Source organism: Sander vitreus, chromosome 8 (assembly GCF_031162955.1).
Source record: "Sander vitreus isolate 19-12246 chromosome 8, sanVit1, whole genome shotgun sequence".
NCBI lineage: Eukaryota > Metazoa > Chordata > Actinopteri > Perciformes > Percidae > Sander > Sander vitreus.
Window position 1 is genome coordinate 6,257,941 of NC_135862.1, and position 16,761 is coordinate 6,274,701.

Consider the following 16,761-nt stretch of genomic DNA (forward strand, 5'->3'; position numbering starts at 1 on the left):
GTACTGAAGTTGTATCTCGGGCATCTCTGATTTCATTCACTGTATCCTGTACAAATGTGGTTCATGACATGCAGAGGTTAAGGCATAACTGATGAATTAGAAGATGTCCCACATATGTCTTTTGCTTATCTGTCCTAAAGCATTTCTTCCTTATCGTCCCTGTCTGCCATTGAAAGATGATTAGTTTTGGTGAGCAGTAGAAGCTTGGTGAAATAGAATTACATCCCATCTGTGCTTTACATGCTGCTTTTCCTTCTTCGGCCTTTCCTGCTGTTGATGGATCATTGTTCCATTCTCTTCCTGTTGTGGCTCCATTTGACAAATATATACTAACAGGAGGAACGTGGGTGGTGGACTCTGCCTTGAAGATTTCAAAATGACCAATCTGAATGGCCAAACTGGCAGGGAACATGTAGACGGCAAAAGAATGAATGTAACTGTGAATGAGAAACAACGAGCTGCTGCAAAAAAGCAAGTATTGTTATCAAACCCTTGCTTAAATAAACAACAGAACAACATCCTTTTGTACAAGTTGAAGTGCCTGAAGATTAGACATGGCTCAGTCACTATTATATTTTTATCCCTCTCACTGAGTCCCATTTGTGCAACACTCTAAAGCTTTTCACCAAAGGGGAGGTTTGCTTTCAAGGTTGCTGAATTGCTTTTGGGTTAGGCTGTGGCTGGCCCTAATCTCTATTTAAGAGACATGCCATTGCATAATATGATTGGCACAGAGAAGAGGTCAGCCAAAGGAATGGCAAGTGTTAATGTAAGCCGATGCACCTCCATTAGGCAGTAAAATACCTCATCTTAAAGTTGCAATATACTTGTTTACGTTTAGTGTAAGGTATGCTAATGTAGATATTTTATCTTTTTCTGACCGATAGCAAACCCTTGTTAAATGATCATTAAACAGTAACCGACAAGCAGGCAATTTCCGTCCCAGTTCCCCTGTCCGGGATGCTCGGACGTACCCTCTGCACTCAGTGTTTGTGGACAGCTGCGGACTTGTACCGATCAAGCAGCCATGTTTGCGCATTGACGTTGACTTGTGCAGCTACTTTCCTCGAACTGCTTTTGCGAACGGCACAAGTCTGCATCTGTACGAGCCCAACCTTACCGCATCCACCTGGGAGATTGTCAGCTGTGTCTGCCTGGCATACTTTGTGTAGGACAGCAGATTTAACCTGCCAGTCCTCAGCGATAAAGCGGCATGTGTCACATAGCTCTCCACTGTGAGGACCGTCCAGCAGAGAGCAACAAACTCAGCAGAAAAAAGAATGGAAAAGAATAATTCTTATTGTCAGTTAGTGGTTAAACCGTTAATCATCAACATTTATTTTCAGTGTTCCTTACTAAAATACATTGTTTGTATCCTTTCCATCTACCAAAAGTTTCTTTTCTTTCCCATACAACATTTGCAAAGCTGATTTTTAAAACTATTTTTTTTTTTTTTTTACATCTATATTTGTCGCTAGCAATTCTTTCACTCTTTTTTGTTGGCGCATTACTACGTTTGCATTATCATCACCAATTGTCAATCAGCCACCCACGAGCTTGTGCAATTTTGTCTTACTCGTAAAAACATTGTCCGCTAGTGCTAGGGGGCAAAAATTCTACAGGATAACATTAAGACTCCATTCATAACTGCAAAACCCATCTTGCACATCTTTTTACATTTCAAAAAAGGATTGTTACCAAAAATACCCTAAGGAACTATCATAGATTATATGATATTACCTACCTGGCTGTTAGTTCTGATTAAAAATTTGGTAGTTCAAACTTTAATAGTCACTTATGACTGCATAGACTTTAATTTATGTGTAAATACGCCAACTGAAATCCACTGTTCCTATCAATACCCATTTGCTTATTGACCACTTTAAGACCTGGCAACTAGCAATATGACAAAAAAGGTATACTGCTTTTTTCAGACACCGATACCTATACCGCCTTTACTCAAGACATCAATTTGAGTTGGAGACAAATCACTTCATCTTCTGTCCCTGGGCAATGCTTGTGAGGGAACAAAATGTATCAGATTACTAAACCCTGCACATCCAGACCATGATTTTATCTGAAATCTGCCTATCTGGAACGGCTGCATCTGAACTTCACTCAATGTAAATATGTATGATGAGGAAATGGATGCGGAAATGCGGAAATGTCTGCGGACAGGCTCCGCTGCAGAACGGCTGCGTGCTCCGCCGTCCGTCAATACCCACTACGTCCGGATTTGTTGCGGCACGGCTGCGGCCATGACTGACAGCTGTAGTCACGAGGACCCACAATATCTCGCGAATTCACGTAGAATATAACCACAAAACTAACAACAGTTTCCATCCAGAGGAGTAGAGGGGAAACAACTATGTGCTGTGTTTTCAAGGTGTAGTGCAGGGAAATATGATCCGCCGTGAGCACGGTGTATTTTATTTTGAAAATTAACCGGATTTTTATTTTGTTTCTGTGCTTGACTTCCTGTCAATCTGCCCAGAGTGATAGAGAAAGACATGGCTCTGTATCTGCCGTGTGCTGAATTGCTGCGGAGCTCTCTGGCGTCTGGCAAAAATAGAAGGTCTGCGTATCTGCTCCGGAGGGCTGCGGACCGCTGGAGCTGGGACGCAGTCGGAACGCAGCCGTTCCGCAGTCAGTGGAAATGCACACATTGACTTTAATGGAAACCTAATGACTCCGCCGACGTTCCGGAGCGGATCCGCAGCCGTTATTCATCCAGTGGAAAGGTTGACTGAGTTGGCTGAGAGCCAGCTGCACTGCAGCAACTGAAGACCAGCTCACTGGTGGTCTGAAAAGCGCTGGTCAGACCAATTAAAACAGAATGAATGTTTGTAAGTTTAAAACTATTTCTGTCATGTGTATAAAAGGAGCCTCTATTTACATTGAGAGAATGTTGCCTGGTGGAAGACTATCACATTACTTAACATAAATTAAAAGTTACCCAGCTCAGACTTATTGTTTGAATTATGGATGTTAATGCTTAACCAACAACTGTTTACCGTGAAGTATTATGCAGTTTAAGAGACCATAAGCATGTATTTAAAAACCAGAAGAATTTTCATGGCCATCTTGGGTAAAATCAGTATTGGTTTTGCATTGTGTTCGAGCAAGTAATGATTGTGCATATGTGGCTGATGCTATCAGACCCAGGTCTAATCAGACTACACACAGGAGGGTTGGTCCAAAACAAAGACAATACTGATAATTCACTCACCTTCGTTTGCAATACTGGTGTAATATGGCACTGTGTGTCCTTGGTAAATACTGTGATGTGTCGTTATCGGAACATTTTGTATTGCCAGCTGCACAAGTTGCTCTAAAATCACTGTAAATCACAGTGTATCATTGATTATTGCTGACTTGCGGAACAGAAAAGGCTGTTTGTGCATATAATATCAGCCTGTAAATGTGGTTATTGGTTCTGGGAAGGGGAAGGGTTGTAGCTGTTAGGTGTGGCCTGTTGGTGAGTTGCACTGTCACCTGCAAAATCTGAAAATGTTTGGAAGCGCTTAGTAATATTTTGCTCTTATTCCAAAAAATATGATATTCTGATTAAGCTGTTTACATGGCTAATGAAAATGAATATTCCACTAATTTTCCCGTTTACAAGCAGCTGTGCAAAGTAGGTTTTGTTTTTTCCACCGATGGTGGACTTCTTCGACAAACACAGCCATCCCTTCAAACACCTTCTTGAAAAGGTTGGCGTTGTGATGTTTACATACTTCCAAAAACATATTGATATCCAAGTATTTCATGATGTTTAAACGTGTTTCTCTTTCCAACCAGATGTGGGATTTTCTTTTGGGCACGCATCTCTACCCCAGCCTTGCAAACTGTTGGCTAGTTGATTTGTGTACAACAACCATAGCAACGAACAGAGCTGACCATAAGCCGTAAAAAGCAAAACTGCGGTAAAAACCCTGATTGAGACACATATTCCGAATGCGTTGTATACATGTCCAAAACATGCTTCTAAAACCCGAATAACACCGACATATGCCACATGTCTTAATCCAAAAATGCCTCTTTTCGGAATATCCAAATGGAATATGCTGTTTACATGACCCGTATGAAATTTGGAATATTGTCATATTCAGAAAATATGGAATATTAGTGTGCATGTAAACATACTCATTGATGTGTGCAGAGAAACCAGTGTATCATAGGTTGTTTTTGTTATAATGTATTACATGTAGAAGATGTGACTAATTGTTAAAACATCTTGTGTTTGTCTATTTTGATCTGCAGATTTGGATACTGGTCTGTGTCCATTTACTGCTGTTCATCACGTTTGGGGTACATTCAAGTAAATTTGACGTCAACCCAGTGACAGATGACATCTCTAGACTGTCCATTCTGGTAAGAACAAACTGTCATTCAAACATTTCAAGCTTTAGCGCCACTCTAATTATGGATATCACATTCATTTATAATGAGTAACTATCATATCTTAAAATCAGGTCAGAATCATGGCTGCCACTACTGAAACAATTCTGTATCTGGAAGGATATATAATGTTATAACTCATAATTGTTCTACTAGCATGGTGCCACCTGCTTTATGAGCAAAGGTTATATGAACAAAGGTTTAAAAAAGTGAGGAAGCAAAAAACCCCATCTTAAAACAAAACAAAATCATCTTAATGACAGGACAAAAAAACATGATACACCAAGAGAGTGGGAAGCAAACTTCCTAAGCGTTTATCCCACCAAATGAAAGTGTTTGTCCTGTATTGGTGAAGAATTAAGTGACTTTTTGTCAACATGCTACACAATCAACTTGCAGGTATATGATCTAACTTTATTAACTAGTGCTGTATTGATCAAATTTGAATGTCTTTGTACTTTTTCTTTTCTTTTCACAGAGACAAAATATTCCTAAAGATTACAAAATTCCTGTACACTACATTCCAAAAGAAGAGGTAAGATATTGTGTTATCCGCCCACAGTACCTCTTGGGGAATAATAAATTGGGAAGATAATTACCAAAATGTAATTACTAGATTTATGTAAAATTCTGCATATTTACACCAAAGTAAAAACCTTTGCTTTGAAAGAATTTGCAAATGAGCAGATGTCCTGACCATTACTCTGACAAACTTTACATGTGTATACACTCGTGCTCCCAAGAGCAAGAAATCTTTTTTTAGCTATACACCTTCACGCTAAACTTTGGCTGACCTTAGAACCATTGTACAGTGTAAATATTGTGTCATCTCCCAAATGCAACTGTGAAAGTAACATCTGACTAGGGAAGATTATTATACTTTGGTGGATATGCAGTCTATTGAGAGCTTTCTTGTTGGCGTTTCAGTAAATCTGATTAGCACACTATGTATTAAGTGATCATACAGTACTTGCTATTGCACCTTATATGCCTTCTTTTTCTTCTAGGGAGGGATGTGTTGGGTAAAATTAAACGCCTTCTACTTGGAGGAGAGTTTGAAAGATTTAGCGCATAAGTTTGGAAACATTTCATCCAACAGAAAAGATATTAGCATATTCAACCAAATGCTCGAAGAACTGCGGCTCAACATGGGGTCTGTGGTAAGTTCATATTGTGGTCGTACCATAGACCTACTGTACTAAATGTGTCCATTAACAGATGGAAAACAGAAATAACATGTCCATTGTTGCTGCTTAGTATAGGTTTGAAATCTTTGAAACTACAGTTTTGCAATGATTTAAATATTTAAAGCTGAAATCCATAAATTGTTGTCCTTTTTAAAGTAGCAAGAGGTAATTTAAATTATGTTCAAACTACAAAAAAGATGGCTATCCAGATTTGTACTTGTAACTTCTTCATGTATGATAATGTTACAGTTTAGGGGACACATGCTGCCATGTGGCTAACAAACCATGTACAAAGAATCACCTACAGACTATGGTGTTATGAGGCTAAGCATGGCTGACCAACACTGACATCCAAACCTTTATTAGCAAGTTTCTTTTGCAAGACGAGGTTCATTTATCCAACTAGCTGCCCATTACTTCCATTATTTACTTAATTAAAGAAATGCCATTGCTTTTCTTTTTTATGGATTTAAGTTTTAAAGGCAAGGTAATCCTCTCAACTAGACCCTTGAAATGAACCGCTTAAAGACATACAAACTTAAATCTCTCTGAACTGTGTGTCCTTTTGTCTTTGCAGGAGCCGATCATGTATGATTTTGAGTGCCACTACAGGAAAGACAGGTGGCAGACAGCGCGGTATTTTGACTTTGTCAAAGACTTCCTTATAGCTGCACAGAATAAAGAAGATTCAGATGAATGTGATCCTCCTCCCTGTCCTACAACACCACACACAGTAACTACAGAAGAGTATTTAACAGGTGAGTGTTTATAGTTATGTGTATTCTGCTTGTTAACAGAGATAGTACTTTTGCAACTTAAGATGTCGCTGGTACTTACATGACAACGATGAAAACCTACATTTTGAGGTGTGACATCAATGAAATACAGCAGCTTTGTGTTTCTTTTGGTATGCATCTGGTTATGAAGTCAATGATGAGAATAATTAATTTCATTAGAAAAACCACTTTCATGTCTTTCAACCATTTGGCCATTTGATGCATCATAACAAATATTTAGGCACAAACCAATCCAGTTACATTGTTTAATGACAAGATCCTTTTGGGAATCTTCATTGTTGAAAGTAATACATAATGGAAATAGTGTTAAGTTGCAGCCCTACTGTGCCTTGCTGCTATGTTTATGGATTGATGGATTTTGGTGCAGAGTTGTTGGTGACTGCAGCCCGGGAGAGCAAGTTTACTGCTGCCCCCATTATTAACTCCAGGGTTCAAAGTAAGAAAGTGGGGGATTGATTGATTCCTACTGCCTAAAGATTTTCACTGAGGGCATTACTTTGCATATTGCAGTACAAGTTTTCCAACTTTAATATAAAACCTGCCAGTTGCCATTCAATGATGTTGGGTCCTCTGTACATTTGGTCACTATTGGTTAACATTCTCATCAAATCAGGTCAGGTAAGTTGATTATATGACTCATATTTGACCGTGGGTTTCAGTAAAAATGTCTTAGTTTCAGTTTCACAGTTCAAATGGTTTTGGAATGAAGCTGGCCCATGAATCTGTCGGGAGAAAGTCAAAATCACCTGAATGGCTGACAACAAGACATTCTACGTGTGATTTGTGATGTTTTTAAAAAATTTTTAAACCTTAGATAATCTGTCCTAATTTGCTCAACATTTTGTCACATCAATACCAGCAGAAGCTCAAGATTTACTGTGGAGCTGCAAGAGCTTTGAGTCAAGCTTTTAAAGGGTCACAAAGTCACACATTGTCACATTCTTGTAGTTGTGTCTACCCATGCAGACCGTAATGTATCAGTTACCTCACTGTCAACAGGTTTCTCCAGAAAACAAAAGTAGTTCGAATGAAATGTGTTTACATCAATGTCTGGGGATTATCCAGATTAACCAGAGCATTGTTCCTGGTGAGATACATGACAGATGTGGATATCTGAAAAACCTCAACACATGAATCCAAACAATCCCATACCGCCAGTGATAAGTGAGAAAATGTGTTTTTTTATGATTTGGGTTAACCAACTCTTTTATGTATGTTTAAGTGTTTTATTGTTGAAAACATTAGTGGCAGTTTACGATGTAGGTCACACTTCCCACAGGCATTTTCTGAGCCTGTCGACAGATTCGAACCAGCAACATTCCATTTACAAGTTCTGCTTGTAAAACCACCGCCACCCTCTTTGGACTATTGTGAACATCCTCTTTTTTTTTTTTTTAGGACAGATCTCCTGTGGCCATTTCGAGAAGCTTTTAATCCACAAACCTTTATTTCTTCACAGGAACTTTGCGAGATAAAAACTCAACAGTCTCAGTGCTTAGACGGCCTATTGAGACATGTCTGAGTCACAGGACTGAGGGAAGGTGTCCCCAGGTAGTGCATGTGAAAAGGAAGAAAAGGGCCGAAACCTGATTGTGTACGTGTTGATTACAGAGCAATCTTCCAATCTTTCCAAGCGCTTGGCTTTTCTATGCCAGAGTGGTTGGATTAGATCTTTTATGTGTGTATGAGGAGGAGGGAGGGGGGGTACAAAAAAAAAAAACGGCATCAAGTTGAATTTTTAGCACCTGACAATGAAATGTTTTATTCATGCGGCACTAACTCTCCACATTTTTTTCTTTTTCCATCCATCCTCTCATTTTTTGCTTGTCTCCTTCTGTAACCCCAAACTCACCAACTCATCTCTTCTCCTTTTTTGTCTTTTTCTTTTTTCACCCAGATTCGCCACTGTCCAGCAGTAAAGGCCCAGAGTGTACAGGCTGCAATACACGTAAGTTTGCAATTCTCAGTAGTTCTGTGAAATCAAGTGCCAGGTCTGTGATCGGCTTTGCAAAACCAGACCAGCTGGTGTGTCAAAGCACCAGCTTTTGCCGGCTATAGTATTTTTGCAAAAAAACACTTTTCTGGCAATAACTTCGTATTGACCATATTTCACATTTGGTCGGATACTGATTTGGTTACATTTATTTTGAAGATGTGTGTGTGATCTATCCACGTTTCTTTGCAGCAACATCCATATTTGAAGTGGCTACAACTTTGTGTTCTATCAGAATCAGCTTACACAATTATACTGCGTGCTCAATGAAATGTTAATTAATGTACTTAACTTCTACCATACTGTAAACTGCTTGTAATAACACAAAAGGTACATTGAAGTGAGTTTCCTCTTGGCTCAAACAGTGGCTCAGCCTAGCACTTTGTCTCAGGAAATGGAAAATACCTGTTTTTTTCTCTTTTGATGTTTGAACCATGTATATGCAGAGTTTGACGCAAGAATGTTGTCTTCACATTGTTTTGCTGAAGTTTTTCTCTGCTTAAGGTAAATCTTCACAACTATTTTGGAAGCCACACTAAACAAAAAGGTTATAATTATTGAAATAAAGACATTAAAAGTTAGATGAGCAATGAAAGGAACACTAGAATGAGGGTAAAACGATCCCTGAATCACCACCCTAACTTTTTTGGGTTGAATCAATTCTCGTCAAGGAGTAACAAATAATAATTCAAAATAATTTCAATTTTTCTCGCTAATTTCAATTTTGTTACTAAAAATATTAAGAGTCAGAGAGGATAAAGTGATGTTCTGTCTTTTGTGTCCAAGGTCCTGAAACGAGCGCCCTGACTGAGGTGGTGGAGCGAAGCCTTCTCTCTTTACTTTTCATTCCACTCCTAGCTCTCGTATTCCTGCTGGTGTGGAAGGTGAGCTGACCCCTTAAGCATTTCCTGAGGCGCTCTGGAGCTATGACTTGTTTCTTAGTGCCCTATTTTATGGTCATGAGATACGCTTTGTTCCATGAATTTTTATGACGGCCAGGCGAAGATCTTTCAACTTTGTGCAGATGCTGTGTAGACGTTGTAGTCCTGAGTTGTGTTTATTTCGGCTGGAATTAAGTTCCAAACTGAGAAATATTGGGTTAAAAATAATTTCCTACCCCAAAACAGGTCCGATCATGGAGGAATGAAGAGGATCTTCAGCAGAATCCTGGTGAAGGTGGACGCTTCACAGGAACAGAAGCGACTGCAGCTCCACTAGATGCTGAAATATCAGAAAAGTGTGTTTTTTTTCTCATTGACATTCATTTTCCATCAATGCAAAATGTGAACAGGAAACTATTCCCCTTTATGTAACTCACTGCCTGTTCACACTGCAAATGAATTAGTTACTTCGTACCAAATGGCTGCAGACAGTGGGAGAGGCTCTGCTTTTATTAAGGCGTCCTGTACATTAAAGTTTGGATTTTTATGTGTGATTTTTCACACATTTCAGTAATTTCTCTCACGGGTTTAGAGAAATAGATGCTTTAGAAGAAGAAGTATATGCTCAGAATATAGAAAACGGTCATAATGTATACATGCATCACTATTGCATCACTGTTTTTTTATCGGTCCACTCAGCGAACAAAGGGAGTGGCTGAGAACGATGACGTTGAGGTTGCGCGCTAGTTTTGAGTTGTAGTTCCGTAATGGCGGCAGAGAAGATGCGGTCTGTTGTGGCAACGCTACCGAATATCCAGAAGTTAAAGCCCGAGCAAGAACAATCTTTGCTGAGTTGTGTTGGTGGCCATGATGTTGTGGCCCTCCTCCCCACGAGGTTCGGGAAAAGTTTGATTTTTCCAGCTCGCTCCGTTAGTGGTGAAGGAGTTGGCTAAGGCTAACGCTAGTAATGCTAAACCGATAGTTGTTGTCGGTCTCCCCTCTTGTTACACATGCGCATGACATATGTCACGACCAAACGTTAGCGATTGGTCATGGCAGATTCAGAGTGGCTCTGGGCAGATCCAATAGCTTTAAACTTCAACACAGTACCCGCCTTCAAGGAAGTTAACACTTGTCAGTGGAGAGTGGCCAGACTCTCTGTACAAATGAAATGTACCAGAGTCTGGTAGGACCAGGCTAAGTTTAAAGTGCTTTACATAAGCATAAACATACAAGGCTAATACAACATAAAATTCAACAATCATAAAAACAAAACAAAGCAAAAACAAAGAGTAAATGTCAAATACTTAAAAAAGCATAGAGGTGTAGGAATGATTATCTCTAAATTACCTCAGGAAAAGACATTTAAAACAGAAAAGTCTTGATTTAAAATAACACAGGGTTGGGGCAGATCATAGAGGGTTTTCACCGACGTCACATTCTGGGTGGTAACCTGGATGCATGGCCATATTGGAGGCACTCGGTGTAAACAACTGAATGGAGTAATGGAATATTGTGCACTTTGGATACTTTAATACTTTATGTCTAAACAACAGAAAAGCTCATCAAAACGCGTCCAAGATGCAAAGGCATGGAAGGACTTGGACCACAAAAAAAGGCACGATATTTTGAGAAATTGCAGTTTACTGGCGGTGCAGATCCCTACAAGTTGGCTCCCTCTTCTTGGATCCATGGCGACCCGGTGATTCTATCTTCAGTTGCATATCCCGATATAGTCAACTACATGGTTTTCTCGCCGAGCCCATATACAGGGGAAGACCTTAAATCCTACAAAAGTTTGGAGGCTTATAACCAGATGGTGTGTGGATGGGTGAGGGAGACGCAGTACCAAGTCATTAACGACTGTTGTGTTGTGAAGGCCAAAGTAAGTAATGCAATAACATCTATAATCAACCTAACCTTAACTGTATGATATAATTATGATACTCAAGGTGTAGCCAAGTGACTCTCAATAGTTTTCAATTCAAAGACCGAACAAGACAGTTTTCCCTCGTAGATCCTGGTTGAGCTTTGCCAACCACAAGCGCCTCCTTTCCTCTGATAACTTCTGGCATTTCTCTCCCTGGTTTTTAATAACTTTTGGAAGTCGATAATATTCCCAATGTTTTTCTCGGTCTGACCTATTGGTACAACCTAAAACGTGGCAATAATTAACCATTTTCCTTAACGCCGTTCGGGATCTACTTCAGTACCTGTGCTTTGTTGTGATGCGGAGTACCTCCAACATGGCGACTTCGGGTCTGATGACGCGTCTGATGATGCGCCGTGAAAACCCTCTAAGTGTTCTGGGTAATGCGATTGGCTCGCCTTACCATGAGAGATTAAACCACGCAACACGGTCCACATATCAGCCAGTCTTGGCTGATAAATCAGCCATGTAGGAAGCAAAGTTTACTGTCTAATATTTTCTTCTTGTCCAATTACAGAAACATGTTGAACGTCATTGAAATAGTGTAACGCTTCTACCCTTCCATGTTCTTCGGTGTAATTGGTGAGTTTTTTTTTTTTTTTCACATTAAATTAGAGCGACAAAAACATCTGTTTTTTAACGTATTGTAAATTAAGAACGTCTTGTTTGAATCCTTTCCTGACACTTGAACTCTGAAACCTCTCCCCACACGTTTCTCTCACAGGGTTCTTCTCTTTCCTCCTGCTGGTGTCCAAAGGTGATGAAAAACAAATATGAAGCTGAAAGGTAAAAGGCACTTGTTGACTGCTCGCGTGATTAACGAGAGGGCAGATTCACAATTACCACGGCCGAGATTCTTCCAGATAAACCACGCCTGCCACCGTACGAATGAGCTTGTGTTGCTGCATAGCCCCCATTCTTTTGAAAAAGACAGTGAGATTTTAGCAGAGATAAACCACCCTTACCACACCCCACTGGATTCTCTGGCGCCTGCTAATCATCCATCAACACATTTTGAACTTTTGGAGTAAAACATCCCCTTTTGCAAGTTGCTACAGTCCGCCTGTGTTTTTGGGCCCACCAGTTCATCATCAGACAGCGAAGCAGCTGTTACTGACACTGGTTATCTCTTGTATGAACTGAGGCACAAATTACTACCTCTGGTGACCCTCATGTTAACCACATCTTCAACAGCTCTACAGTTTCCTCGTAGTCCAGGCTTTTCTAAAGAATATATATAATATAATGTTAAGTAGTAACTCCAAGGTGTAGTCCCATTGTTTGGTTATGGCATGAACTTATGCACCTCTACTAAAGGGTCACATTTAAAGAGCAATCTATATTGTAACACATCGTAAGCCCAACAAACACAGAACAGGTTACATTTCCTCATATGTTTTTGCTGTTGTTGTTGTCAGTATATATGACTCGGGTGATATAGGTTGTACGAATGGATTACATGGAGAACAAAACACATATATACAAAATATGCTGCTTACTTTTAGACCATTAAGACCTGCAATGCCATTCTGCTAACAAGTATCAGGGATGACTTCTGTGGATCCAGGATGTTTTTGAAACAAGGTGAATTCAAAAAGTAGTTAGACGCATGTAAGACAATAATGGGCCTCCCATAGTAAATGTTAGCTCTACAATGCCTTTATTATTCATTTTTTTTACTCATGTCACCTTTTATGCTTGCAAAGCAAAAACTGTTACGGGGGAGATTTTTGACGTCCATTCCTCTATAAAAGGAAAAGAAACTACATTTCTAACACGTTTGTAAAAAGAGAACGAATTAATAAGATTGAATATACAAATGCTATATAATATAACATTTTAAATAAAGCTATCAATTAATAAGATTGAATATACAAATGCTATATAATATAACATTTTAAATGAAGCTATCAATTAATAAGATTGAATATACAAATGCTATATAATATAACATTTTTAATCAAGCTATCAATTCTTTACTGTTCACTCAACGACCAAATATATTTATAGTACTGACTTTGCCTTTGGTATCAGTGTTGTGCTTGTATAATAAAAAAAACAATTTGGCAAAGCTAGTTATTGCATTAATCAAGATTCAAATGCTAATGAAATGCTTATGAGTGATACCACTGTTTATGAAATTTACAGACATGCACCTTAGTTATTCTCACAATCCTCAAAGCTCGCCACATAGGAATGCCATGCAGACCTAAATATCAATTTTGCCTTAAAGTTGCACCATAATACACTGTCAAAGGAAAAGCACTGTCATCTCCTTCACATACTGAACTGTAGCACTGTCAAAAGGTCCTCCTTTGTTTCTCTCCTGTGTACAAAGATCCATGTAAAGGGAAATTTTTCCCTGGAAGTCAAATCCAAACAGTTTGCGTGAGATTGTTCAATCCACATGTATGTAGCTATTGCAATTGCAGAAGCCCTGAGGCTCATTTCTCCTTTCTTTGATGCACTCTTAGATCTGACAGATTAGGAGCTGGAGGGGCTTCCTGTCTCAGAGATAACACATCATATCACAGCTGTCAGGAGAAAGGCAACAGGTTTAAAATATTTAAACGAGTTGACTCCCACAAAGCCTTGCCTAACGCAAAGTAAAGTAAGTTTATGATGGATACTAGGTATTGAGATTATGTAGACTATTGATGACAATCAGTAACGAGGTAGGAGTGTGAACAGAGCACCTTGGCTGTGGCCTTTCCCATCAGGCCGCCCTTCTGCAAATAGCTGACAATGACAGTGGGGCAGGACACAAACATCTGTTTCTATATCTATTTTGAGTATTTCTATCATGTTTGTGGTCTTACGTTGTACCATGTCCATTCTTGGTTTTGTGCCTTGTTTAATTAGTGTGATTGACTGTGTGTGTAAATGTCACAAGCCTGTCTATGTTTCTGTGTGGTAGCAGAAAGTGGAAAGATAAGTACAGGGCAGATTAGAATAAATAACCCAACAGATATGATCCCCAATATCTCTCTCTTGTTTCTTCTTTTTATTTAAATGAACTCATGACAGTTTAGATGGCTTGACCTGTGCCCAGTTGATTCGGAAATCAGTGCTTCAGTATGTAAAAACTCTTATCGGCAGAAAAGCCCGCAGTGGCTGTGACATTTCTGTCCATTCATTACAGTTTAGCCTTTGTAACTTTTAGGAAACGGTTCAACTGGTAACTATGCTTGTTTCATGTGTATTTGGGACTATATGCTGGGAATTTTCTTATAGGAGGAGTATATTGTGCAAAATATGTGTTTGAAAAAAAAGTATGCCACATTGGTGTTCATATAGTTCAGACCTTTCAGCATCAATAGGTGGAATTCATTGGTGTGGTACAGTATTGTTTATGTTTAACTGCAAGATAATTTTATTTATTCAAAAATGCATTTTTGAACAATACTTTATTAGCGACATTTAAAATATGTGCCATATTCTCTATGGCAGTTTAGAACTAATTCTGTGTTATCAAAAAAATACCACATGGGTGTTCATATAATCCACATCAACAGTACTTTTTACTTTTACCGGGAATATCTGAAATTAGTGGTGTGGGGAAAGTAAGTACTGTTATTTAATAGTGTTTAGCCGATTGTTTTTATTCAAAAAAATGCATTTTTGAACAATATTGGAGCATATTATCTATGGCAGTCTAGACCTGAGACTCACTCTAACTTTAATCATCTTTAGGTTTCTCTCCTCAACATGAAGACTATTACCTGCAGTCCCCAGTATTCTGACAGAGACACAGGCTAGTCTAGCTACAACCAAACTAACAAACACGGTATACTCTGTCAAAAGTTGCTTTTTATACATAGTCTATGAATATCATGAGCTGCAACAGGTCTAAGCTGTGAACGGAAAATAAATAACATGGTCTCCCATTTTCCTGTCTATGCGAGAGCCACAAAGTCTGCATGTCTAATGCATGGAAGCCAGAAACCAAGCAATTTCATGCATTAATCGAGAGAATGACTGCCCTTAAGTGCTGTTCCTATGTGGGTTTTTTTGTGTGGTCTGAAAGTGAACAAAGTTTCATCCTGAACAGTGCTTTCGGGCTAAAGGGATCCAATCCATCTCACTCACTTCAGTGGGTGATTCAAATGGCTCTAGGCAGGAAATAAGACTGGGTGCCAAAAAGCAAATATAATTATTGCCCGGTTGGTATTCTGGGTAAAAACTCTACTGTTTTCTGTATTTTTGTATAAATGTAAAGAAACATATATGAGATATGAATAAAGTACACATATTCATTCAATTGTTATTTTTTGGTTTGTTTGTTGTTCAGGATTTATATTCAAGCTTCTGTGCTGTGTGATCCTATCAGTACAGAATGAACCTCAGGAGGGAGGGGTAGGACATTCATTTTCCAAACATTTGCCTTAGGTAAAATACCTAAGCTGAAAACTTGTGACTGTAATTACCCACCCACCTCTGGGAAAGAAGTTGACACATTTAGTAATGCGTAGTATGTTTTATTGATGTAAAATTAATTAAAAAAAAAAAAATCTGTTTTTGTAATTTGGTTTCTTTTCTAAAATCCTATAATGGCAGTTCTCAGATTCCGGAAAAATGTGTCCAAGAAAAGCTTGTGCTCTTCAACAATGTGCTTTTGTGCTTGAAAAAGCTGCCTAGAATAATGTGTTTTGTGACATGTTCATAAGATAATAAAGAAAACAAATGTCCTCTCCTACACACTGGTAAATCACATGGCTTGCCCTGAAGGTCAATCTATCCCAAAAGAGTAGAACCATAAAATGTGTGTTTGAAGCTCCTTCATGACTATGTCTTAATAAAGCCAAAGGGAGTGCTTGGCCTTCAGTCTTCTTTCTACGCCCAGTTCACAATACCAAAATCTTACTATACTACCTTGCGCTATCTTGAGTATGTTATTGCTTTTATGTAACATTTAACACATACAGCATGAGAAGGCTTAGTTATGATGAATTGATGTTTAATTTTCTGTGAGGAAAAAATGAATTGCACTTCCTTAATGGTCAAAGCACTGTAATGTTTTGCTTTCCGATTGGTAGTTATTTTCTAACTATTCTATTTAACTTTTTTAACTATTTGGCCATTAATTTAGCTAATCATTCAAACTGTTTAGTCATTACTTTCAACTAGTTATTTGTACCATGTATTCATTTCTTTTATTTAAACTTCTGTGCTCGCTTGCTAACTAGTTGTCAGACACTTCTACGTGGAAAGTAATGAAATACAGTTGTTCACATTACTGTATTGAGTAGTTTTCTTGTGTATTTTGTATTTTTCAAGTACATTTTAAAATCGGTATTTTAAAATACTGATTTTTACAGACGTTAGCATGAACGTGAATGAGCTGTTATCCCTCAGAAAATGTCAGCTCATGGGAAAGAAGAGAGGTTGATACAGAGTGCCGAGTTTTTAACCAAACATGGACTTCTAAGTATTTATTTACTAAAGTCAAAAGGTAAAGCCGTGTGCTTAGTTTGCGGTGAACAGATCGCTGTGTTAAAGGATTATAATTTGAATTGCCACTATAATACTAAACGCAGAGAAATACAACAACTTGACTGATGCAGAGCGGGCA

General features: G+C 38.7%; 1 protein-coding gene across 1 annotated transcript in view; it reads left to right on the forward strand.

Moving 5' to 3' along the window:
* kitlga (kit ligand a) overlaps positions 1-15,450 on the forward strand; it is a 32,946-nt gene extending 17,496 nt beyond the window's left edge. Inside the window, exons 2-10 of the mRNA XM_078256514.1 lie at positions 4,264-4,374; positions 4,880-4,936; positions 5,409-5,561; positions 6,166-6,346; positions 8,283-8,333; positions 9,165-9,262; positions 9,506-9,615; positions 11,707-11,771; positions 11,914-15,450. Coding sequence (XP_078112640.1) covers positions 4,264-4,374; positions 4,880-4,936; positions 5,409-5,561; positions 6,166-6,346; positions 8,283-8,333; positions 9,165-9,262; positions 9,506-9,615; positions 11,707-11,737 — 792 coding nt within the window. The 3' untranslated portion in view covers positions 11,738-11,771; positions 11,914-15,450. The remainder of the gene's footprint in view (positions 1-4,263; positions 4,375-4,879; positions 4,937-5,408; positions 5,562-6,165; positions 6,347-8,282; positions 8,334-9,164; positions 9,263-9,505; positions 9,616-11,706; positions 11,772-11,913) is intronic.
* Positions 15,451-16,761: the final 1,311 nt, after the last annotated feature.